A 25,668-nucleotide genomic window follows, 5' to 3' on the forward strand; every position below is an offset into this window, starting at 1 on the left:
TCATAAATGATAAGAGCAGAATTAGGCCATTCGGCCCATCAAGCCTCCATTCAATCATGGTTCATCTATCTCTCCCTCCTAACCCCATTCTCCTGCCTTCTCCCCATTACCTCTGACATCCGTACTAATGAAGAATATTTGGCGTGACGATAAGCCCAAAATGAAGGCGAGAAGCCGGGTATTTCGGGAGGAATTTTATTCGTTCTTGTTCTCTGGTCCAGTCGGGTCTGCAAGAGAAAGATTGCGCCTAAACCCTTACGCTTTATCCCTGTGGCTAAGGGCCGCCCACGGACTAGTCCATTTTCATGCCAAGGGGTTCGATAGTGGACTGGACCCCCCCCAGAACAGGAGGCACGAAACGCACCGGCGGGCATACAACCCTAACGGACCGTGTACGGAAGTCGGCCGACATAGTGGTCGGCGGAGGGACATGTGGAGGGAGTCAGGAAGGGGGGGCGACGTCCAAATGTGCCGGCTTTAACTGGTCAATCGACACGGCCTCCGGCCTCCCCCCCCCCCCATGTCCAACACAAAGGTCGACTGTCCATGTCCAACGGCCTGTGGAGCGGCATCCCGAGGGCATCACGGCGCAGGAAAACATAGGGGCAGTCCCGGAGGGCTGATGGCGCATACAGGCAGAATGTCCCATGGGTGGACATCAGCACTGGCGCGAGCCTGTCGCGCTCGCGAAGGCACTGTAGGGTGAATGAGGGTGGTCCCTTCTGCCCCGGCGCCCACGGCACGAACTGCTCGGACACAGTGAGCGGAAACCTGTAAACGTGCTCTGCTGAAGATGAGGCCAAGTCCTCCATAGGCGCAGTTCGGATGCCCAGCAAGACTCACGGCAGCTCGTCCATCCAGTCCGGGCCGGAGAGTCGCTCCTTCAGTGCTACCTTGAGCTGCCGGTGGAACCTCTCCACTAGGCTGTTTGCTTGCGGGTGATAGGCCATGGCCGACCACAGGTGCACACCCAACAGGTGAGCCATGGACGACCACAGCTCGGAGGTGAACTGTGGCCCCCGGTCCGAGGAGATGTCCAACGGCACCCCAAAGCGAGCAATCCAGTGCGCGGACAACGCATGAGAGCACGTAGCCATTGAAGTATTGGCCAGCAGTATGGCCTCCGGCCACCGGGTGAAGCGGTCCACCATCGTGGGGAGGTGGGTGATGCCCCAGGATGGCGGGAGAGGCCCCACAATGTCCATGTGGAGGTGGTCGAAACGCCTGGCAGACCAAACTCCTGGAGGGACGCCCAGACGTGGCGCTGGATTTTTGCCGTCTGGCACGGAATGGAGGTGCGGGCCCAGTGGCCAACCTGCTTGCGCAGCCATGCCACGTGAACGTGGAAAAGCTTTTCCCACTGAGAGTAGGGAAGATTCAAACAAGGGGACATGACATGAGAATTAAGGGACTGAAGTTTAGGGGTAACATGAGGGGGAACTTCTTTACTCAGAGAGTGGTAGCTGTGTGGAATGAGCTTCCAGTGAAGGTGGTGGAGGCAGGTTCGTTTTTATCATTTAAAAATAAATTGGATAGTTATATGGATGGGAAGGGAATGGAGGGTTATGGGCTGAGCGCAGGTATATGGGACTAGGGGAGATTATGTGTTCGGCACGGACTAGAAGGGTCGAGATGGCCTGTTTCCGTGCTGTAATTGTTATATGGTTATTATATGGTAACTGAGCGACCGTCCGTGAGCTGCGCCTCCGCCAGGGCAGAATAGTCAATGCCAGACGCCACCTCGAACACGGCTTCGATGGCAGGGTGGGACAATGCGTCGGCTATCCGGTTCTCCTTCCCCTCGATGAAGCAGATGGAGGTGGTGTACTCCGAGATGTCCGCCAACTCCGGCTGAAGAAGGCCAGTGGCCGCCAACCCCCATCCGTCAGTTGTTCCAGCACGGCACCAAACGCCGACTCCGTAAGGGCAGTCGGGGCATCCTCCCGCGGGTGAACCAGCAGCGCTGCCGAGGAAGGGCCTCCTTTACGGCGTCAAATGCTGCCACCGCCTCTTCGGTCCACTTGACGTCCTTACGCCAACCCGCCAGAAGATGATACAGCGGCCGCAAGATGTGTCATAAAATGGTGATAAAAGGCCACCATACCTTTGTATGGACGGGGAAACATTGACCTTGTCCGGCAGGGGAACTGCGTCTTGTGAAGTCACGTGATGGCCGAAGAAATTGATGGTGGTCACCCCAAACCGGCACTTGGCGAGGTTCACTGCCAAACCATGCTCACTGAGCGGCTGACAGAGCTGCCAGAGGTGGGCACAGTGCTCCTGCCGCGAGCGGTTGGTCACCAAGGTGTCATCAAGGTAGATGAACAAAAACTCGAGACCGCGACACACCCCATCCATTAGCTGTTGAAATGCCTGCACGGCGTTCTTATGGCTGAATGGCATCCGCACAAACTCATACAATCCAAACGGCAAATGATTGGCGCCTTGGGCACATCCTCCAGGTGGACCGGGATCTGGTTATAGCCCCGCACCAAATACACTTTTGAGAAGATAGTAGACCCGGCCAAATGGGCGGTGAAGACCTGGATGCGGGGCACGGGCTATCGATCCGCGGCAGTAGCGGTATTCAGCCGCCGATAATCCCCGCAAGGTTGCCAGCCCCTGCTTGTCTTGGTGACCATGTGGAGTGGGGACGCCCGTGGGCTGTTCGAAGGGCGGACGATCCCCAAGGACTCCATCGTGCGGAACTCCTGCCGTGCCAGACGTAGCTTGTCCGGCGGCAGTCGGCGTGCTTGTGCGTGGGGGGGGTGGGCCGGTAGTTGATATGAAATGCACCACCCTGTGCTTGGGGGTCGACGATTGGGGCTTACTGGAACGAATGTCCACCAGCGAAGGGGGCAGGATGCTCAGCTCCGCCCCAGTAACCACGAGGAAGCGACCCGCGGAGCGCCGATCCCAGGTGAAGAGGCGGTGAACCTGGACGGCCACCACGGGGATTATTGGCAGCCGGCCCCAGCATTTCCCGGGAACGTGCATGGCTGACGGCATTGTCGTGCTGCAGCACCCCAGCGCTGGTGGCGCTTGGAGCTTGCTGGTGCTGGACTGCAGGTGCAGAACCCGCCATGGCCACGGGGGGGGGGGGGGCGATCGTACAGGCCTCCGGGATGCCGCTGTCACTCCTTCCACAGCTCCCTCGCCCCACCGGAGGAAATCGGGCGCTGCCGGAGTGACAGCCAGCGCGCTGATGTCATCCCGGCACGTCAGCGCGCCTGCCGAGGGCCCGGGTGTCGGCGAGCTGCAGGCGGATGTCGGCCGGCAGCAGATGCAGGTAAATATACTCAAACATGAGGCACGGCGTGTGCCCATCCAGGAGCACAACCATTTCATTAAGGAGGCTTGATGGCCGCCGGTCGCCTAGGCCCTCCATATGAAGGAGCCAGGCAGCCCGTTCCATCTGGCTGAGCCTGTAAACCTGGAGCAGGATCTCCTTAAGGCCCAGGTATTTCTCAGCGGCCGGGGGGGTCTTCGAGGAACTGAGTGACTTCTCTGGCCGTGTCCAGGTCGAGGGCCCCCAGGTAGATGTAGCAGGTGTCGTCACCCGCAATGCCCCGCAGCTGGAATTGGGCCTCCGCCTGCTGAAACCAGACGCCAGGCCGGGCGGTCCAGAATGTAGGTAGTTTAACGGAGATCACGTCGAAAGACAGGGCCCGATTCACCACCCTCTGACAGAAATTTGAAGAGGGATATGATGAAGCTTCTAACAGCTATTGTATTGTGTAAAATCTCCTTAAATTATTCCATCAGTTATTTTTGCTTTGTGGCCTTGCAAAGCTTTGTATAAATCGAGTACGCTCTTTGCTCAAGGACTTTAGACTTTACAGTGTGGAAACAGGCCCTTCGGCCCACCAAGGCCACACCGACCTGCTTTCACACCTTACACAAGCACTCTCCTGCACACTAGGGACAATTTACAATCTACAGTAGCCAATTAATTTACGTCTTTGGATTGTATCAAGTATCAAGTATCAAGTATATCTTTATTGTCATTTTCCTGAGTACTCACATACCCAGAGGAAACAAAAAAACGTTGCTCAACCAGTGTCCATTCAGTGTGCAGTAAAAAATAAATAGAAATAAAAATACATATATCATGAACAAATTAAACACTCTACTCTCTACTAAACATCAACAGGCGTTCCGATCGGCAGCGGCACGACAGTGGCGCTGCTGCAGTGTGTCCAGGTTGGTGGTTGGTGCGCGATACTTTGGCAGGGGGCAAAGTCCATTTATTAGTCTTATAGGCTGCGGGAAGAAGCTGAGGAGCATCCTGCTGGTTTTGCAGCTAATGCTCCTGTACCTCTTCCCAGATGGCAGGATGGAGAATATGTGATGCGATGGGTGGTAGGGGTTTTTGATGATGGAGATTGGCTCTGGTGATACATCTCTTCCTGTATATGTCCAGCAGGAAAGGGAGTGGAACACCAATCAAGTCAAGTCAAGTCAAATCAAGTCAAGTTTATTTGTCACATAGACATACGAGATGTGCAGTGAAATGAAAGTGGCAATGCTCGCGGACTTTTGTGCAAAAGACAAACAACCAAACAACCAATCCTGCTGGTGGTCTTCACAATCCTGTCTAGTTGGTGCCGCTCGTACGCCTTGCAGCTCCCGAACCAGGAAGTGATGCCGTAGGTTAATGTGCTCTCGATTGTCCCCCTGTAAAAAGTTTGTAGGTGTGTAGTGGGGAGACCTGCTTTCTGTAGTCTTCGGAAACTACGGAAATGGGAGGAAACTGGAGCACCCAGAGATTGCACACAGGTCTCTGACGTTCTGAGGCTGCAGCTCTTCCAGTTGTGCCAATGTGCCACCCCAATAATAAATCTGGTCTCACATTTCTTATACAATTGAGCAATATGAGGAAAACAGGAGGTTGAATTCAAAGCCATGTTTGTCTTGATTCCTGCTTTGACTTTTAAAGCTTTCCTTGTGGTTTATGTTGTTATTAATCCCCATTGATTGAATTTCTTCTTTGAAGGAACAAGCATTCTCCTTAAATCTTTGAACTAGATCAAATATCGGGTTTCCAGTTACAGGTGCATTTTCTATATAAACATATTTACTAAATTAAAGTAAAAAATTAAAAATCACTTATGTCGATCCTGACTATGGGTGCTGTCTGTACGGAGTTTGTACGTTCTTCCTGCAACCGCCTGGGTTTTCTCCAAGATCTTCAGTTTCCTCTCACACTCCAAAGAGGTACAATTTTGTAGGTTAATTGGCTTGATAAAAGGGTCAATTGCCCCATGTGTGTGTGCTCATGTGTGGGGATCATTGGTTGGTGCGGGCTTGGTGGGCCCAAGTGCCTGTTTCCGTGCTGTATCTCTGTATCTCCAAACCAAATTGGCAAGTCATTAATATGTTTCTGAGGTGCTAACAATTCATTACCTTCTCCTTTTAGCTTCTTTTAGCTTTTCTAATTTATTTCTTAAGATTCTTTTTACATTCTTTATACTCCTCAAGCACCTCATTTACTCCATGCTGCCTATAATTATTGTAGATCTCCCTCTTTTTCCGAACCAAGAGTCCAATTTCCCTTGAAAACCAGGGCTCTTTCCAATTTTCACTGTTTCCTTTCAACCGAACAGGAACATAAAGATTCTGTACTCTTAAAATTTCACCTTTAAATGTCCTCCATTTCTCTTCCACATCTTTCCCATAAAACAAAATGTCCCAGTTCACTCCTTTTAAATCATTTTGCATCTCATCAAAGTTAGCCTTTCTCCAATCAAAAATCTCAACCCTAGGTCCAGTTCTGACCCTCTCCATAATTATATTGAAAATAATGGTATTGTGATCACTGGACCCGAAGTGCTCCCCAACGCATACCTCCGCCACCTGTCCCGTTTCATTTCCTAACAGGAGGTCCAACACTGCCCCTCCTCTAGTAGGTACCTCTATGTATTGCTGCAAAAAACTATCCTGCACACATTTTACAAACTCCAAACCATCCAGCCCATTTACAGAATGTGTTTCCCAGTCTATGTGTGGAAAGTTGAAATCTCCCACAATCACTACCTTGTGCTTACTACTAATATTTGCTATCTCCTTACATATTTGCTCTTCCAATTCTCGTTCCCCATTTGGCGGTCTATAATACACCCCTATAAGTGTTGCTACACCTTTCCCACTTCTCAGTTCCACCCAAATAGCCTCCCTAGGTGAGCCCTCTAATCTATCCTGCCAAAGCACTGCTGTAATATCTTCCCTGATAAGCAATGCAACACCTCCACCTGTTGCCCCTCCAATTCTATCACACCTGAAGCTACGAAATCCTGGAATATTTAGTTTCCAATCACAGCCCTCCTGCAACCATGTTTCACTGATCGCCACAACATCATACTTCCAGGTGTCAATCCAGGCTCTAAGCTCATCCACCTTTCTTACAATGCTCCTAGAATTAAAATATGCACATTTAAGAAACCCACCCTCTCTTATTCTCTGTTTATTTCCTTTTTCTTCTTTCTCCTCTTGTGCCCGAGTGCTTCCTTTTTCTGCTTCCTGACTCCCATTCTGTCTACTAGCTTTCGCTATTTGAGTCCCTCGCCCCAACCATTCTAGTTTAAAGTCTCCCCAGTAGCCTTTGCAAATTTCCCCGCCAGGATATTGGTGCCCCTCGGGTTCAACTGCAACCCATCCTTTCTGTACAGGTCCCACCTTCCCCAAAAGAAGTCCCAATGATCCAGTATCTTGATCATAATTAAATAAATTAGTTTTGATACAAAAGCTGGTGACTAAGCTCACGGAACTGGGTCTCTGCGCATCCCTCTGCAATTGGATCCTCGACTTCCTCATCCACAGACCACAGTCTGTTTGAATTGGCAGAAATACTTCTTCCTCATTAACAATCAGTATGGGAGCACCTCAAGGCTCCACTGACTCTATACTCACCATTGTGTAGCTGTACACAGTGCGAACTCCATCTTCAAGTTCGCCGACAACACCACCGTTGTTGGGCGAATTACAGATATTCATGAGTATAGAAGTGAGATCGAGCGACTGACCAAATGGTGCCAGCACAACAACCTGGCTCTATATCAGTAAAACCAATGAACTGAGTGTGGACAGGAAGAAGAAGGATGAGGACGCACAATCCTGTTTATATCAATGGGACGATGGTGGAGAGAGTCAAAAACATCAAATTCCTGGGCGTGCATATTTCCAAAGATCTTTCCTGGACCCAGCACACTGATGCAATTCTAAATAAAGCGCATCAACGCCTCTACTTCCTGAGAAGATGACGGAGATTCGGTATGTCAGAGAGGATTCTCTTGAGCTTCTACAGGTGTATAGTAGAGAGCATATCGACTGGTTGCATCATGGCCTGGTTCTGCAACTTGAATGCCCGGAAGCGGAAAAGACTGCAAAAAGTTGTGAACTGTCCATCACCAGCTCTGACCTCCCCACCATCGAAGGGGTTTATCAGAGTTGCAGCCTCACCAAGGCAACCAACAGCATCAGGACCCACACCACCCTGGCCACACACTCATTTCACCCCTGCCATCAGGAAGAAGGTACAGGAGCCTGAAAACTGTAACGTCCAGGTTCAGGAACAGCTTTTTCCCTATAGCCATCAGGCTATTAAACACTACAACCTCAAATAAGCTCTGAACTACAATAGACTATTTTATGTATTACTATGATTATTGCATTACTACTGTTTGTTTCATGAGTATGTGTGTGTGTGTGTGTATATATATATATATATATATATATATATATATATATATATCGTGTGTGTTCTTGTGAATATGTGTATATATACACACTTAACTTTGTTTTCTCTCATTTATAATATTGTTTACAGTGCACTATGTTTACATATTCTGTTGTGCTGCAGCAAGTTAGAATCTCATTGTTCTATCTGGGACATATGACAATAAAACACTCTTGACTCTTGTATCTGGATTGGCAGGGTGGGTCCTGTATTGTAACCCAGAGTAAATGATCCACTATTTAGCTGGAAAGGGATTGTGTTTGGAGATCCATGAAGGGAAGATGGAGTGGGGAGGTTGAGTAAATGAAGGTGGTGGAAATGCAGAAGAGTAATTTCATCTATCATTTTTTTCTATACCTATACATTTTTCAGTTGTGGTGCAAGAACCTGTTGAGATCATGTCCAAATAATTTCTCTTCCCTTCTCTTTGGCCTTTCTAATTATTGACATAGATGTTGACCAAAAAAAGCTTTAAACATTTTGTTAATATCTTCTCTTTTCCCAGTTCTGATGACAGGTCTTTGACTTGAACCGTAGACATAGATTCTACTGGTTGCTAATATCTGTGAATATAAAATTCTCCTCAGTAGTGCTGTCTACATCTTCACGATGGCTCTATGCAACATGAATCATAGTTGCAGAATAAAACACCATGATTTGCCTTTGAACCTCATCTTCTTGTAGCTTGATCTCCCTTTTTCATGTGACTGAACAGGTTTCTGATGCACTGTTTAGGATTATAGGGTTGTTTACTTGGTTGGAATCGGTCTGCAAAAATTAATGATCTTGCCTGTTGTTTTTGCATCTTTTGAAAAATGAGTGTCGACGTTCACCAGCTTTTGGATAGGATAACTATATTTAGCAAAACTATATTAAAACCTATGCATTGTTTTCCCTCGATCGTTTCTGTAAATCCAATGTATTCACAAGCACAAAGTTAGCTGATACCATTCATTTTCAAAACATTAGCATTCTAATTGTTCTATCTTAAGTACTATTTTTTTAATGTATAGGTGACGAGAGTGAAGTCAATAAGTTCTCACTGGTCTGCCCACTTCACACCAACGAGCCACTGAAGCTTTTCTGTGAAACCTGTGACATCCTGGTCTGCTGGACCTGCCAACTAACACAACACAAAGAACATAGGTAAGGGGATTAGAGCCACAGTGCTATTCAAGATCTTACTCTTTGAAAAATTATGTTCCAATATTCCTGTCCGTGCTTTTATTTCAGAACTTTCAAAATCCCAATGTAATATCTTGGATAAATACCCTTGGAATTAAGAGACTGCATAAATGATGATGCTGACATCAATTTTTATAATTCAGATAAGGAGAGAAAGTAAAGGGCCTGTCCCACGAGCATGCGACCTGCAAGCGGCAAGCGTGAACTAAAGGGCCGGTCCCACCAGCATGCGCCTGCATGCGGCAAGCATGACCTAACGTGGTCGCTTGAGCTGTATGGCATGCGGCAAGCGTGACCAAACCAGAAGCGGGAGCCGCGCGGAGGTCGAGTGAGTGACACGGCGCCGAGGTGGCTGCGGGCCGGCAGGCTGTTGCCGCGCGGAATTTTTAAACACGGTCAGTTTTTCGGAACGATGTAGGGACCAGCTCCGCACAACTCCATACGGCTCCAACGATCGAAGTGGGACCGTGTTAGGTCGCGCTTGCCGCATGCAGGTCGCATGCTCGTGGGACAGGCCCTTAAGAGTGAAGTTGTAACTTAACAGAGTGCTGAGAGAACTTACGTTTGTAAGAGTGGGAGGAGCTTGTAATGATAACATATCTGTCCGAAGGTCAAAAGCATTACAGCGTCTAAGGGTTATCAGTGGCTGCACAGATGTTGATTTTTGTAACCTATTTTTCAAAAAAAATTTTCACCCACAGTTTCAAATATCTGGAAGATGTTTTACAGAATCAGAAGGTCACTTTGGAGGAGCTGACTCTGAAAATGGAAGAGAAAAGAATCAAAATGCAGAATTCAGCAAAACAAGCACAGGACAGGTAATAGGCATTGATTTAGGTTTGGAAGAATTAAAATTGCCATTAGGATCAGACTTTGTGTCTTCACCCTAGTTTTTTCTCCTCATAATCTTATGCACCTCCAGAAAATCATCCCTGCTGCGCACCAAGGAACAGGTTGCAGCCTACCCACCTCTCTGTAGCTCAGGCCCTCAAGTCCGGGCAGCATCCTTGTAAATCTTCTCTGCACTCTTTCCAACTTAACAACGTCCTTCCCATTGAAGGGTGACTAAAACTCAATACAATACTCCAAATGTGCAGGAAAGAACTGCAGATGCTGGTTTAAATTGAAGGTAGACACAAAATGCTGGAGTATCTCAGTGGGACAGGCAGCATCAATAAGGCACAACAGAGGATGTATTTCCTGCGGCAGCTGAGGAAACACAATCTGCTACAGGCAATGATAGTCCAATTCTATACGGCCATTGTAGAGTCTGTCCTCACATTCTCCATCATGGTCTGGTTTGGCTCAGCCACCAAGCACAACAGCCAGATGCTGCAGCGAATCGTCCGATCAGCTGAGAAGGTTATTGGCTGCAACCTTCCCTCCATTGACAAACTGTACACTGCAAGGGCCAGGAAGCGAGTGGGTAAGATCATCTCTGACCCCTTTCACCCTGGCCACAAACCTTTTGAATCACTTCCCTCTGGAAGGCGACTCCGGACTGTCAAAGCTGCCACAGCCAGACATAAAATCAGCTTTTATCCACAAGTAGTAGCTTTATTCAATAACCAAAAATCTGTCACCTCCTTTTGCTCTGGTATTTTATTTAATTCACATGTTTAATCGATAATGCCAGACTCTGCCTATGGCCAAGCAACTACTAGACCCACAAGTTAGTGTGCCATCAGTTATCCCAGTTCCAACGCCGCCACAACATACAAAGAAAATACTATGATAAAACCAGCTCGCCGCTTCAACCGCTCACCAAGGGACAGGTTGTCCGATTGCGGTCACTCTGAGGTTACGACCGCCTCGGTGTCATTCTAGAGTCCACCATGAAACCACGCTCGTACCTGGTCAGTATTGACAACGGCATATATCAGCGGACCAGCCAACACCTCCTGGTTAATGAACTGGCACCTACACGTCCTTATCCGGACCAGTCTTCCCTAACGCTCTGCGAATGCTGCTCCAGCGATTCCCCTGCCGATGCCAGTGCCATCCCTGCCTTCCCCGGTGCCCCAATCTCCACCGGTGTCTTCTCCTCCACATTCACCCGATAAGGGACTTGCTTCCCCAGTGAAGGATGAGTTGTGTGCTGGAGGTTATTATCGTACACGTGCAGGTCGTGTCTGCAAACCAAACCCGCTGATTGGAACCTTCGCTACACATATGTGCATGTCACCCTTTATATGGTATTACGGTACTACACAAATACTCTTTGTATCTCTCTCTCTCTCGCTCGGGCACACTAGTCAGTAAAGCCCAACGCAAGCAGCCGGCTGTTGAAATGTTCCTGTGGATTTAATGGAATAAGGTTGGATTTCACCACAAGTATGTTTTCTTATTGGGCCGCCGATAAACAGAATGGGTGACATTGCTTTTCTCCAGAGATGCTGCCTGTTTCGACTGAGTTACTCCAGCATTTTGTGTCTACCTACAATACTCCAAATGCAGCCGCACCAATGTATTGTATATTTGTAACATAATATCCTTTTTTTGAACTGAATATCCTGACTGATGAGTGACTTTTTGACCATCCCATCTACTTATGATTCCACTTTCAAGCAACTATGTACCTGTATTCCTAGATTCCTCAGCTGTATAACACTACCCAGGGCCCTGCCATTCTCCATGTAGGTTCTGCCCTGGTTTGTGACATCCCAAAAGGCAACACTTTGCATGTGCACATTAAGCTCCATTTACCATTCTTCAGCCCACTTGCCCAGTTACCCTGACTTCGGTGATGGGAAAGATGCTGGAGTCAATTATTAAAGAGGTAATAATGGGGCATTTGGATAGCAGTAAAATGATTAGTCCAAGTCAGCATGGATTTATGAAAGGGAAATCATGCTTGATTAATCTTGTGGAATTTTTTGAGGATGTGACAAGTAAAATGGATGAAGGGATTCCAGTGGATGTAGTGTATCTAGACTTTCAGAAAGCCTTTGATAAGGTTCCGCACGGGAGACTGGTGACTAAAATTAGAGCACATGGTATTGGGGGTAGGGTGTTGACATGGATAGAAAATTGGTTGGCAGACAGGAAGCAAAGAGAGGAGTGAACGGGTCCTTTTCAGAATGGCAGGCAGTGGCGAGTGGAGTGCCGCAAGGGTCGGTGTTGGGGCTGCAACTGTTTACCATATATATTAATGATTTGGAAGAGGGAATTATGAGCAACACAAGCAAGTTTGCGGATGACACAAAGTTGGGTGTCAGTGTGAACTGTGAAGAGGATGTCAGGAGGTTGCAGGGTGACCTGGACAGGTTGAGTGAGTGGGCAGATGTGTGGCAGATGCAGTATAATATAGATAATGGTGAGGTTATCCACTTTGGTGGCAAAAACAAGGGGGCAGATTATTATCTCAATGGGGTTAGGTTGGGTAAGGGGGAGGTGCAGCGAGACCTGGGTGTCCTTGTACTGAGGGTTGGCTTACAGGTACAGCAGGCAGTGAAGAAAGCTAATGAAATATTGACCTTCATAACAAGAGGATTTCAGTATAGGAATAGAGAGGTTCTTCTGCAGTTGTATAGGGCTCTGGTAAGACCACATCTGGAGTATTGTGTACAGTTTTGGTCTCCTAATTTGTGGAAGGACATCCTTGTGATTGAGGCAGTGCAGCGTAGGTTCACCAGATTGATCCCTGGGATGGCGGGACTGTCACATGAAGAAAGATTGAAAAGACTAGGCTTGTATTCACTGGAGTTTATAAGGATGAGGGGGAATCTTATAGAAACATATAAAATTATAAAAGAACTGGACAGGTTAGATGCAGGAAAAATGTTTCCAATATTGGGCGAGTCCAGAACCAGGGCCCACAGTCTTAGAATAAAGGGGAGGTCATTTAGGACTGAGGTGAGAAAAAACGTTTTCACCCAGTGAGTTTTGAATTTGTGGAATTCCCTGCCACAGAGGGCAGTGGAGGCCAAATCACTGGATGGATTTAAGAGAGAGTTAGATAGAGCTCTAGGGGCTGGTGGAATCAAGGGGATATGGAGAGAAGGCAGGCACGGGTTATTGATTGGGGACGATCAGCCAAGATCTCAATGAATGACGGTGCTGGCTCGAAGGGCCGAATGGCCTCCTGCACCTATTTTCTAAGTTTTAAGCTCTAAACGAATCAAGATGTTGCTGTCATTTTGATGCGCCAAATTGTTTGATATTTGTTAGGTGTTGGTACAGACATGTGGCTTGTAGATATTATAAATGATTTGTAGTACATGCTGCAGCTCAGAGATGATTTATTCAGTTCATCCAATCTAGTTAAGTGGTGTAACTACTTTGCCTATTCAAATGCTTTTTTACTGAAATGAAAACCTGTGTTACAGATTAAATGAATTAATGCAAGTGAGGATGAAGGTGGAAAACCAGATTAAGATGGCAAAAATGGCCATGTTAAACGAATTAAACAAACGAATGAATGTTCTAATGGACCAGGTGGAGGTGAGGCACAACTACTTTCACTTTAACGTTTCAAAACCACTACACTGCGGCATATGCACCTGACCTTGAACACAGAGTAAGGGTCTCGACCAGAAACGCCACCCATTCCTTGTCTCCAGATGTGCTGCCTATCCTGTTGAATTGGAGTAATTCAACAGGATAGGTACAAAAAGTTGTTGTTGTGGCGATCTATGGTTTAAACCAGCATCAACAGTTCCTTCCTAAACACTCATGGAATTGTCTGACAATTTGGCCCTTGCGTGTTTACAGGTTCATAACCCTTTTCTTTAAAAAAAAATGTTTTTACAACCTTCCAATCTCCACCCCTTTCCGCCTTCGTCAGTGACACATCCCAGGTTAACTCATCCCTTCCCACCCAAACCACTCCCTCCCCAGGTACCTTCCCCAGCAACCACAGAAGATGCAACACCTGTCCCCAAACCTCCTCCCTCCACACTGTCCAGGGACCCCAACAGTCCTTTCAGGCAATACACTGGTCCCCTTGCACCTCCTCCAACCTCATATACTGTATCCGTTGCTCCAGAGATGGTCTCTTTCATGACCAAAAGTAGATTGGCCGATCGTTTCGGTGAACACCTTCGCTCAGTCAGCCCTTTAAGTTTCCCAAGCACCTTCTTCTTTGTAATAGCAACTCTGCTAACCTCTGCTCCTGACTCTCTTGAATTTCTGGCACATTGCTGGTACCTTCTACTGTGAAGATATATGGCAGAAATGTATTCAATTTATCCACCATTTCTGTATCTCCCATTACTACCTTTCACAGAACATTTTCCAGCAGTCCAATGTCCACTCTTGCCTCCCTTTTACATGTGAAAAAACTTATGGCATTCTGTTTATATTATTGCCTCAAAGGGCAGCCACAGTGGCACAGCGGCAGAGCTTGCTGTGCCGGAGACCTGGGTTCGTAAAAGGACGTACCTTTAGAAAGGAAATGAGAAGGAATTTCTTTAGTCAGGTGGTGAATCTGTTGAATTAATTTCCATAGACAGCTGTGGAGGCCAAGTAAATGGATATTTTTAAGATGGAGATTGACAGATTCTTAATTAGTTCGGGTGTCAGGGTTATGGGACAAAGGCAGGAGAATGTATATATAAATACATAAGGGGGGAAAGAGTATGACTCCTCAGGAATCAAAGCGGTCACGTCTGTGCGTAGCCACAGGAGATGGGCAAGGTCCTCAATGAGTATTTCTCCTCTGTATTTACTGAAGAGAAAGGCAGTAGAACGGATGAAATTGGGGCAGTCAATGGAAGTGTCTTGGGATCAGTCAGTATTATGGTCGAAGAGGCGCTGAAGGTACTATTGTGTATGAAGGTACACAATTCTCCATGGCCTGATCAGATATATCCGAGGGCATTGTGGGAAACTAGAGAGGAAATTGCGGGAGCCCTGGATGAAATTTACGAGTCATCTTTGAATACAGGAGAGGTGCCGGAAGACCGGAGGGTGGCAAATGTTTTGCCTCTATTCAAGAAGGGCTGCAGGGAAAATGCTGGGAACTATAGGCCTGTGAGCCTGACATCTGTGGTTGGAAAGTTACTAGAGAGTATTCTGAGGGATAGGTTATACAGGCATTTAAACGGACAAAGGCTGATTACGGATTTTGTACGTGGGAGATCGTGTCTCACAAATCTGATTGTTTTTTCAACACGTGACCAAAAAGGACGTGACATGGACTTCAGCAAAGCATTCCACAAGGTTCCGTGTGGTAGGCTGCTCTGGAATGTTAGATTGCATGGGATCCGAGGCAGATTGCTGAATGGATAGAAAATTGGTTCCATAGAAGGAAGGATGGTGGAAGGTTGCTTCTCGGACTGGAGGCCTGTAATTAGTGGTGTGCCTCAGGGTTCGGTGCTGGGCCCGTTACTGTTTGTCATCTCTATCAATGATTTGGATGATAACATTCACAACAAAATTAGCAAGTTTGCAGATGATACAAAAGTGAGTGGTTTTGCAGACAGTGAAGATGGTTGTGAAAAATTGCAGTAGGATCTTGTTCGATTGGCCAGGTGGGCTGAGGAATGGTTGATGGAATTTAATAGAGTGAAATGTGAGGTGTTACATTTTGGGAAGTCTAACATAGGCAGGACCTACACAGTGAATGGTAGGCCTCTGGGGAATGTTGTAGAGCGGACGGATCTAGGAGTGCAGGTACACGGTTCAATGAAGGTTGAGTCGCAGGTAGTTAAAGTGGTCAAAAAGGAGTTTGGCACATTGGCCTTCATCAGTCATAGTACTGAGTCTGAAGAAGGGTCTCGACCCGAAACATCACTCATTCCTTCTCTACATAGATGCTGCCTGTCCCGCTGAGTTACTCCAGCTTTTTGTGTCTATCTCTGGTTTAAACCAGCATCTGCAGTTCATTCCTACATATTGAGTATAGAAGTTGGAAGGTCATGTTTCAGTTGTATAAGAAGTTGGTGAGGCCGCATTTAGAGTATAGTGTTCAGTTCTGGGCACCATGTTATAGGAAAGATGTTATCAAACTGGCAAGGGCACAGAGACGATTTACGGGGATGTTGCCAGGACTAGATGGTCTGAGCTATAGGGAGAGGTTGAGTAGGTTGCGACTATTCCCTGGAGAGCAAGAGGTTGAGGGGTGATCTTACAGAGGTATAAAAAATCATGAGAGGAATAGATCAGGGAAATGCACAGAATCTCTTTCATTGAGTAGGTGAATCGAGGACCAGTGAACATAGGTTTAAGGTGATGGGGAAAAGAGGAATAGGAATCTGAGGGATAACTTTTTCACACAAAGGGTGGTGGATGTACGAAACAACCTGCCAGAGAAGGTAGTTGAGGCTGGGACTATCCCAACATCTAAGAAGCAATTAAACAGGTACATGGAGAGGACAGATTTGGAGGGATGTGGATTAAACTCAGGCAGGTAGGACAAGTGTAGCTGGAACATGTTGGCCGGTGTGGGCAAGTTATGCCGAAGGGCCTGTTTCCACAATGTATCACTCTATGACTCTATAACCCTAATGGATTAGATTAGATTAGATTAGATTTGTTTATTGTCATTCAGACCTTTCGGTCTGAACGAAATTCTGTTTCCCTGCAGTCATACATATAATTTTAAAAAAATGACAAAACACATAGTCAACACAAATTTAACATCCACCACAGTGAGTTCACCAAACACGTCCTCACTGTGGTGGAAGGCAAAATCTTAAAGTCTCTGGCTCTTCTCTCTTTGTTCTCCCTCTGCGCCGAGGCGACGGTTCAAACTCCGCGGGTGGTCGCTGCCTCGCCACAGCTCAGAGGCCGAGTCGGGTCTCCGCTGCCGCTACCGTAATGCAGTTCAGAAGGATAGATGGATCAGCCAAAAAATGAATGGTGGAGTAGACTTGATGGGCCGAATGGACTAATTTAGCTCTTAGAACTTATGAACATGAACTGTAGATTACTGAAAACGTGTAATATGTCACATGCAAATATGCTCAAATGTCACAAATCATTTGGTAGCATATATACTTGGATATTTGGTAGAAATGATAAACCCCTTTGAATTGCACCATGTAAAAAAGTTTGGCTGTTTAAATTACATTTATTCCACTGAATTTCAAACAAGAGGACATGACTTCAGAATTAAGGGACAGAGGTTTAGGGGTAACATGAGGGGGGACTTCTTTACTCAGAGAGTGGTAGCGGTGTGGAATGAGCTTGCAGTCGAAGTGGTGGAGGCAGGTTTGTTGGTATCATTTAAAAATAAATTGGATAGGCATATGGATGAGAAGGGAATGGAGGGTTATGGTATGAGTGCAGGCAGGTGGGACTAAGGGAAAAAAGTTGTTCGACACAGACTTGTAGGGCCGAGATGGCCTGTTTCTGTGCTGTAATTGTTATATGGTTATATGGTTATATGGTTAATTAATGGCAAGGATTCTAATGTAAATCTGGACACCAAAAGGTGAGCTGATCTCTAAAAAATGCAGAGATTGACACAAAATGCTGAATTAACTAAATGGATCTGACAGCCTCTCTGGAGGAACTGGACAGGTGATGTTTCAGGTCGGGACCCTTCTTCAGACTTCTGCATTCATAAAACCCCTGTCCCACAGTACGTATTCATTCCAAGAGCTCTCCCGAGTTTGCCCTGATTCGAACTCGGAGATTTACGGTAATGGCCACTCGTCAGTACTCGGGGCTCTCGTGGACATTTTTCATCATGTTGAAAAACCTTCACGAGTCTTCCCGTGCTTACCTGCCGTTAGCGAGTCTTCCCGAGTACCTGCCGTTGGTGCTAAGAGACTCCCCCGAGCTCCGACGTACCGGCTACGTTCATTCTCCGTGCTTACCACGAGTTTGATTTTTTTTAAACTCGGGAGAGCTCTTGGAATGAACTCGCACTGTGGGACAGGGCTTTTAGAATGCAGGTTTGAGTCAGGGCAGCTCTTCCTTGAGTGCAGCATCTTACAGTGTGTGTGAGGCAAGTGAATTTAACACGTACATGCACTATACCTGCCATCCACTAGGGATTGCTAGAAAGGTAGAATCCAAAGCAGCAACACACCTACCTCCCTCCCTGCCCTTGATTTGGCTGTGTTCAGCAATGGATAATTGTATCCCATGGGGATTCTATAGTAATTGATCCTATTTTGCTGATTATGCTGCTTTTCCATTTCAAACTTGTAGAGAATTACAAATGAACGAAGGCTTAAACTGGAGCATCGACTTCAAACAGTGATGGGATTGTGCAGAAACCTCGAGCATGTGTTAAACTTCATCAACTGGGCGGTTGCGAGGAAGAACAATATTCCTTTCATATTCAGCAAGGAACTAGTAAGTATGAATAGCCATTTCTGTATACGAAATGATGAGCAAAGTGATGGTGTAGTATTATCTGTGTGTTTGTTATTATAATCACAATTTATATAACAGGGCATTGAATATTGAACTCAATTTCAATGGCTATATGGCTAACGGAGTAACAATTTTTAATGTTCCTTTTTTAGATCTTGTTTCAGATGCATCGTATACTGGAAACCGAGTGCAACACAGATTTGGGACACTCCAAAATTCATTTTCACTGGGATTCTGTCTTGTGGACTAATAAGCTCTCTGCTTTAGGTAGGAAACATTGAAGCAAAATGTCATATTGCTCTCTGCCCCCATCAATGGATATTCACCTTGCAACTTTAATTGGTGATCACTATCATTAGGTATTGATCAAAGTCTATACAGGAAATGTCAACATAAAAATATATTTGTTTTTAAAATACACTTTCGTTATGAATGATTAATATTTCAGTGCATTTTCCAATTATTATACATCAAAAAAGGGCATCATAGTAGTGAAGCTACTGGAGCTGCAATCCAATTGCTCCAGAGACTTGGGTTCAATCCTTATCTTTGTGCCACCTTTGTGGAGTTTGCACCTTCGTCCTATGATCATGTGGGTACGTACCAGATGTACCAGTTTGATCACATATCCCAAGGGTGTGTGAGTTGGTAGGTTGCTGCTGGAAATTGCTCCTTGTCTCCAGGCAGATAGATAGTAGAATTTGATAGAATTTAGTTTAAATTGGAGGTTAGGGGAAGTGGATGGAAACCTGAAGTAAATGGGTGTCAGGAAAATAACAATGAGGAATGGGATTGTGTTCTGTGAGCAAGCAGAGACTCGATGGGCCAAAATGGTTTTCTTTCAAGTCGTTAGGAAATATGGCTATATATCTCTAATAACATTTGCCTGCACATAGAAACATAGACATAGAGACATAGAAAATAGGTGCAGCAGTAGGCCATTCGGCCCTTCGAGCCTGCACCGCCATTCGATATGATCATGGCTGATCATCCGACTCAGTATCCTGTACCCGCCTTCTCTCCATACCCCCTGATCCCTTTAGCCACAAGGGCCACATCTAACTCCCTCTTAAATATAGCCAATGAACTGGCCTCAACTACCTTCTGTGGCAGAGAATTCCACAGATTCACCACTCTCTGTGTAAAACATGATTTTTTCATCCCGGTCCTAAAATACTTCCCTCTTATCCTTAAACTGTGACCTCTAGTTCTGGACTTCCCCAACATCGGAATGATGGAATAATCTTTCTGCATCTAGCCTGTCCAACCCCTTAAGAATTTTGTAAGTTTCTATAAGATCCCCCCTCAATCTTCTGAATTCTAGCGTGTACAAGCCAAGTCTATCCAGTCTTCCTTCATATGAAAGTCCTGCCATCCCAGGAATCAGTCTGGTGAACCTTCTCTGTACTCCCTCTATGGCCTCAGATTAGGAGACCAAAACCGTACGCAATACTCCAGGTGTGGTCTCACTAAGACCCTGTACAACTGCAGTAGAACCTCCCTGCTCTTATACTCAAATCCTTTTGCTATGAATGCTAACATACCATTTGCTTTCTTCACTGCCTGCTGCACCTGCATTCCTACTTTCAATGACTGGTGTACCATGACATCCAGGTCTCGTTGCATCTCCCCTTTTCCTAATCGGCCACCATTCAGATAATAGTCTATTTCCTGTTTTTGCCACCAAAGTGGATAACCTCACATTTATCCACATTATACTGCATCTGCCATGCATTTGCCCACTCACCCAACCTATCCAAGTCACCTTGCAGCCTCCTAGCATCCTCCTCACAGCTAACACTGCCCCCCAGCTTCGTGTCATCCGCAAACTTGGAGATGTTGCATTCAATTCCCTCATCCAGATCATTAATATATATTGTAAATAGTTGGGGTCCCAGCACTGAGCCTTGCGGTACCCCACTAGCCACTGCCTGCCATTCTGAAAAGGACCCGTTTACTCCTGCTCTTTGCTTCCTGTCTGCCAGCCAGTTCTCTATCCACATCAATACTGAACCCCCAATACCATGTGCTTTAATTTTGTATACTAATCTCTTATGTGGGACCTTGTCGAAAGCCTTCTGAAAGTCCAGATATAACACATCCACTGGTTCTCCCTTATCCACTCTACTAGTTACATCCTCAAAAAATTCTATAAGGTTCGTCAGACATGATTTACCTTTCATAAATCCATGCTGACTTTGTCCAATGAATTCACCACTTTCCAAATGTGCTGCTATCCCATCTTTAATAACTGACTCCAGAATTTTCCCCACCACCGATGTTAGACTAACTGGTCTGTAATTCCCCGTTTTCTCTCTCCCTCCCTTTTTAAAAAGTGGGGTTACATTAGCTACCCTCCAGTCCTCAGGAACTACTCCAGAATCTAAAGAGTTTTGAAAAATTATCACTAATGCATCCACTATTTCTGCGGCTACTTCCTTAAGTACTCTGGGATGCAACTTATCTGGCCCTGGGGATTTATCGGCCTTTAATCCATTCAATTTACCTAACACCACTTCCCGGCTAACCTGGATTTCACTCAGTTCCTCCATCTCATTTAACCCCCGGTCCCTTGCTATTTCCGGCAGATTATTTATGTCTTCCTTAGTGAAGACAGAACCAAAGTAGTTATTCAATTGGTCTGCCATGTCCTTGTTCCCCATGATCAATTCGCCTGTTTCTGACTGCAAGGGACCTACATTTGTTTTAGCTAATCTTTTCCTCTTCACATATCTATAAAACTTTTGCAGTCAGTTTTTATGTTCCCTGCCAGTTTTCTTTCATAATCTATTTTCCCTTTCCTAATTAAGCCTTTTGTCCTCCTCTGCTGGACTCTGAATTTCTCCCAGTCCTCTGGTAGGCTGCTTGTTCTGGCTAATTTGTATGCTTCATCTTTTGTTTTGATACTATCCCTGATTTCCCTTGTTATACACGGATGCACTACCTTCCCTGATTTATTATTTTGCCAAACTGGGATGAACACTTGTTGTCGTTCATCCATGCAGTTTTTAAATGCCTTCCATTGCATATCCACTGTCAACCCTTTAAGAATCATTAGCCAGTCAATCTTGGCCAATTCACGTCTCATACCCTCAAAGTCACCTTTCTTTAAGTTCAGGACCCTTGTTTCTGAATTAACAATGTCACTCTCCATCCTAATGAAGAACTCAATCATATTATGGTCACTCTTGCCCAAGGGGCCACGCACAACAAGACTGCTAACTAACCCTTCCTCATTACTCAATACCCAGTCTAGAATAGCCTGCTCTCTCGTTGGTTCCTCCACATGTTGGTTTACATACATTCCAATAAGTCCTCTTCCTCAGCACCCCTGCCAATTTGATTCACCCAATCTATATGTAGATTGAAGTCACCCATTATAACTTTTACCTTTGTTGCACGCATTTCTAATTTCCTGTTTGATGCCATCCCCAACTCCACTACTACTGTTAGGTGGCCTGTACACAACTCCCACTAGCGCTTTCTGCCACTTAGTGTTTCGCAGCTCTACCCATATCGATTCCACAACCCCCAAGCTAATGTCCTTCCTTTCTATTACGTTAATCTCCTCTCTAACCAGCAACGCTACCCCACCTCCTTTTCCTTTCTGTCTATCCCTCCTGAATATTGAATATCCCTGGATGTTCAGCTCCCAGCCTTCGTCACCCTGGAGCCATGTCTCCGTGATCCCAACTATATCATATTCATTAATTACTATCTGGACATTGAACTCATCCACCTTATTACGAATGCTCCTTGCATTAAGACACAAAGCCTTTGGGCTAGTTTTTACAACACTCTTACCCCTTATACAATTATGTTGAAAAGTAGCCCTTTTTGATTTTTGCCCTGGATTTGTTTGCCTGCCACTTTTCCTTTTCACCTTGCTACCTATTGCTTCTACCCTCATTTTACACCCCTCTGCCTCTCTGCTATTGCACCCATCCCCCTGCCACATTAGTTTAAATCCTCCCCGACAGCACTAGCAAACACTCCCCCAAGGACATTGGTTCCATTCCAGCCCTGGTACAGACCGTCCTGTTTGTACTGGTCCCACCTCCCCCAGAACTGGTTCCAATGCCCTAAAGATTTGAATCCCTCCCCCTTGCACCATTTTTCAAGCCACATATTCATCTGCAATATCCTCCTATTTCTACTCTGACTAGCCCGTGGCACTGGTAGTAATCCAGAGATTATTACCTTTGAGGTCCTACTTTTAAGTTTATCTCCTAACTCCTAAAATTCACCTTGTAGGACCTCATCCCTTTTTTTACCTATATCGTTGGTGCTAATATGCACCACAACAACTGGCTGTTCACCCTCCCCCTCCAGAAATGTTATGCAGCTGTTCAGTGACATCCCTGACCCTTGCACCAGGGAGGCAACATTCCTAATCTGAGGAAAGACATTCTTGCCATAGAGGGAATGCAGAGAAGGTTCACCAGACTGATTCCTGGGATGTCAGGACTTTCATATGGAGAAAGACTGGATAGACTCGGCTTGTACTTGCTAGAATTTAGAAGGTTGAGGGGGGATCTTATAGAAACTTACAAAATTCTTAAGGGGTTGGACAGGCTAGATGCAGCAAGATTGTTTCCAATGTTGGGGAAGTCCAGAACTAATGGTCACAGTTTAAGGATAAGGGGGACATCTTTTAGGACCGAGATGAGGAAAATATTTTTCACACAGATAGTGGTGAATCTCTGGAATTCTCTGCCACAGAAGGTAGTTGAGGCCAGTTCATTGGCTATATTTAAGAGGGAGTTAGATGTGGCCCTTGTGGCTAAAGGGATCAGGGGGAATGGGGAGAAGGCAGGTACATGATACTGAGTTGAATGATCAGCCATGATCATATTGAATGGTGGTGCAGGCTCAAAGGGCCGAATGGCTCACTACTGCACCTATTTTCAATGTTTCTATGTTTCTATGTAACCGTGTAAAGTATAATCATTGTATCAGTATCAGAAATAAATGACTGCAGTTGTAAAATGCGAAAGGGCATAAAGTGCAGGAGTAAAGGGCCTGTCCCACAAGCATGCGACTCCATGCGGCAAGCGCCACCTAAAGGGCCGGTCTCACCAGCATGCGACTCCATGCGGCAAGCGCCACCTAAAGCGCCACCTAGAGAAGGACGGTCCCACCAGCATGCGCCTGCATGCGGCAAGCGCGACCAAACCAGAAGCGGGAGCCACGCGGAGGTCGAGTGAATGACAAGGCGTCGAGGCGGCTGCGGGCCGGCAGGCCGTTGCCGCACGGAATTTTTAAACACGGTCAGTTTTTCGGCGCCCCGTGCGGTGTCAGGACCAGCTCCGCACAACTCCATACGGCTCCGGCGATCGAAGTGGGACCGGCCCCGCGAGGCCGTACGGCTCAAGTGACCACGTTAGGTCGCGCTTGCCGCATGGAGTCGCATGCTCGTGGGACAGGCCCTTAACTCAGGAGGTCGGACAACATGGATCGGTGACCTTTCGTATAGGGACCCTTCTTCAGACTCTTAGTCCCAAAACTACGTGTGGAATCCAAGCGAGTTGAGTGCTCAGGCCTGCAGTGTAGATCAGTGTCCCACATGTTATGAGTCATGCTTTTGTGGTTACACCCACTAGCTTTACAGTTACCCCCCCTGCCTGGTTCCGGCATTATTAGAAAAACGTGCTAGCATGAAGTTACCTATGCTATGTCGTTAATAAAATCTTTGGACCTTTATCATGGTGTTAGGCTTCAGTTATTTGGACAGCCACAACACAACATGGTGTCAGAGTATACAAGCTTACTCCTTCCTTAATTCTATTGCTTTTATTTTAGTTTATAGTTTTTCAACTGTTTTACAATGGCCTCTGCTCTCAGACAACCAGAGGTCTTAGTATTTGATGAGGATGGCGCAGAACGATGGCATGTATTTGAAGAAGATTTCTCAATCTACATTGATGTGGCTCACCCTACTGCTGACCCTGTTGTTCGAGCGTCAATCCTTCTTAATTTAGCAGGCACAGAAGCCGCTCATCGTGCCAGAAGCTTTCACTATGAACCGGCAAGACTTGATGAGGCTGGTGTCCAGATTGCTCCTGCTGAATCCATTCGAGACCCTGACTGCGTGCTGTGCAAATTCTGACAATTATGTCATTGGTCAGCGGAGTCAGGGGATATGGGGAGAAGGCAGGAACGGGGTTGGGGATCAGCCATGATCACATTGAATGGCGGTGCTGGCTCGAATGGCCTACTCCTGCACCTATTGTCTATTGTGTATTGGTCATGATCTATGGACAAACAAAGTGCAGGTAAAGGGCCTGTCCCACTGTGGGGACCTAATTTGATAGTTTAGAAGAGTTTGCGCTCGACTCAAACTCACAGCATGGTCGACACGTGGTCCTCGGAGGTCAATGTAACTCTCCTTCATCCTCGAGAGAAGTTCCCGCATAGTTGCTCGTAGATAGTTTGGTCGAGGAGTATTTTTTAGCTGAAAAATTATCCGCGAGTAAAGATTGGTCGGCGTGGGCTCGTAGGTTTATTCAAAGTAGGTCATAGTAGGTCGGCATCTTATTCGTAGGTAATCGAAAGCAATCGAAGGTAATCGAAGGTAGTCGTAGATAGTGTTAGTATAGTATGTTAGGAGGTCTTCTATATGGTCTTAGGAGGTCTACATATTCGTAGGAGGTTCTCTACATAGTCGAAAGGTTGTAGGAGGAGTTCTACTTTGGCGACACAACAAGACCACGACATTCTCCTTGACTCTCCTAAACTCTTCCAAACTCACAAATTATGGTGCCGCAGTAGGACAGGCCCTTAAGGGTTTGCGAAATGGCCGGAGTGGTGGTGGTGCGGTGCCAGTGACAATGGTGGTGTGGGAACGGCCAGGATGGTGTAGACGTCGATGGCAGTCGCTCCTGGGAGCAGCTGGTGTGACAGCAGCGGATGCGGCATGTGTAGCCGGGCTGGCAGTGGAGCTGCATGTGGCTGGTGAGCGTCATAGGGGTGCAGCGGCGGCAGGCATAGTCGGGCTGGCGGCTGCAGTGGAGCTGCATGTGGCTTGTGAGCGTCATAGGGGTGCAGCGGCAGCAGGCATAGCCGGGCTGGCGGCAGCAGTGGAGCTGCATGCGGCCGGTGAGCGGAGGAGGGGTGCGGCGGTGGCAGGCATAGCCGGGCTGGGAACAACTGGTGCTTGTGGTGCCCGCTGGGGGAGGTGCTGCGAGTGCTACGAGCTACGGCAGGCACTATGAGCGGTTGTGGAGTGCGGGCGAGGGGCGGCCATGGCAGGTGTGGAATGGAGTGGTCGGGGTTGCGATGGCGGCAGCTGCAGCGGCAGGTGCAGCCGCGGTGAAGGTTGCGACGGCGGCAGCAGGCACAGTGCTGTGGCGACGGGTAGGTGTGGGTGGGCACCGCTGCTGCTGGTCGCTGCGGCAACAGACACTCTGAACGGTCGGCGGTACAGGTGGCAGCGTGGGCAGCGGTTGGTCTATCTGCTGTAACCGAAATCCATTATA

General features: G+C 46.8%; 1 protein-coding gene across 6 annotated transcripts in view; it reads left to right on the plus strand.

The window, feature by feature from the left end:
* LOC129705968 (tripartite motif-containing protein 66-like) overlaps positions 1–25,668 on the plus strand; it is a 249,841-nt gene that overhangs the window by 142,546 nt on the left and 81,627 nt on the right. For 4 of the 6 annotated variants that reach the window (XM_055649939.1, XM_055649937.1, XM_055649938.1 and 1 more), the window contains exons 4-8: positions 8,749–8,881; positions 9,622–9,738; positions 13,249–13,363; positions 18,023–18,169; positions 18,343–18,457. In XM_055649939.1, the coding sequence (XP_055505914.1) occupies positions 8,749–8,881; positions 9,622–9,738; positions 13,249–13,363; positions 18,023–18,169; positions 18,343–18,457 (627 nt within the window). Of the gene's footprint in view, positions 1–8,748; positions 8,882–9,621; positions 9,739–13,248; positions 13,364–18,022; positions 18,170–18,342; positions 18,458–25,668 lie in introns of those variants that run through there. The other 2 variants (XM_055649943.1, XM_055649942.1) reach the window with 2 other exon arrangements.

This window comes from Leucoraja erinacea, chromosome 18 (genome assembly GCF_028641065.1).
Source record: "Leucoraja erinacea ecotype New England chromosome 18, Leri_hhj_1, whole genome shotgun sequence".
NCBI lineage: Eukaryota > Metazoa > Chordata > Chondrichthyes > Rajiformes > Rajidae > Leucoraja > Leucoraja erinaceus.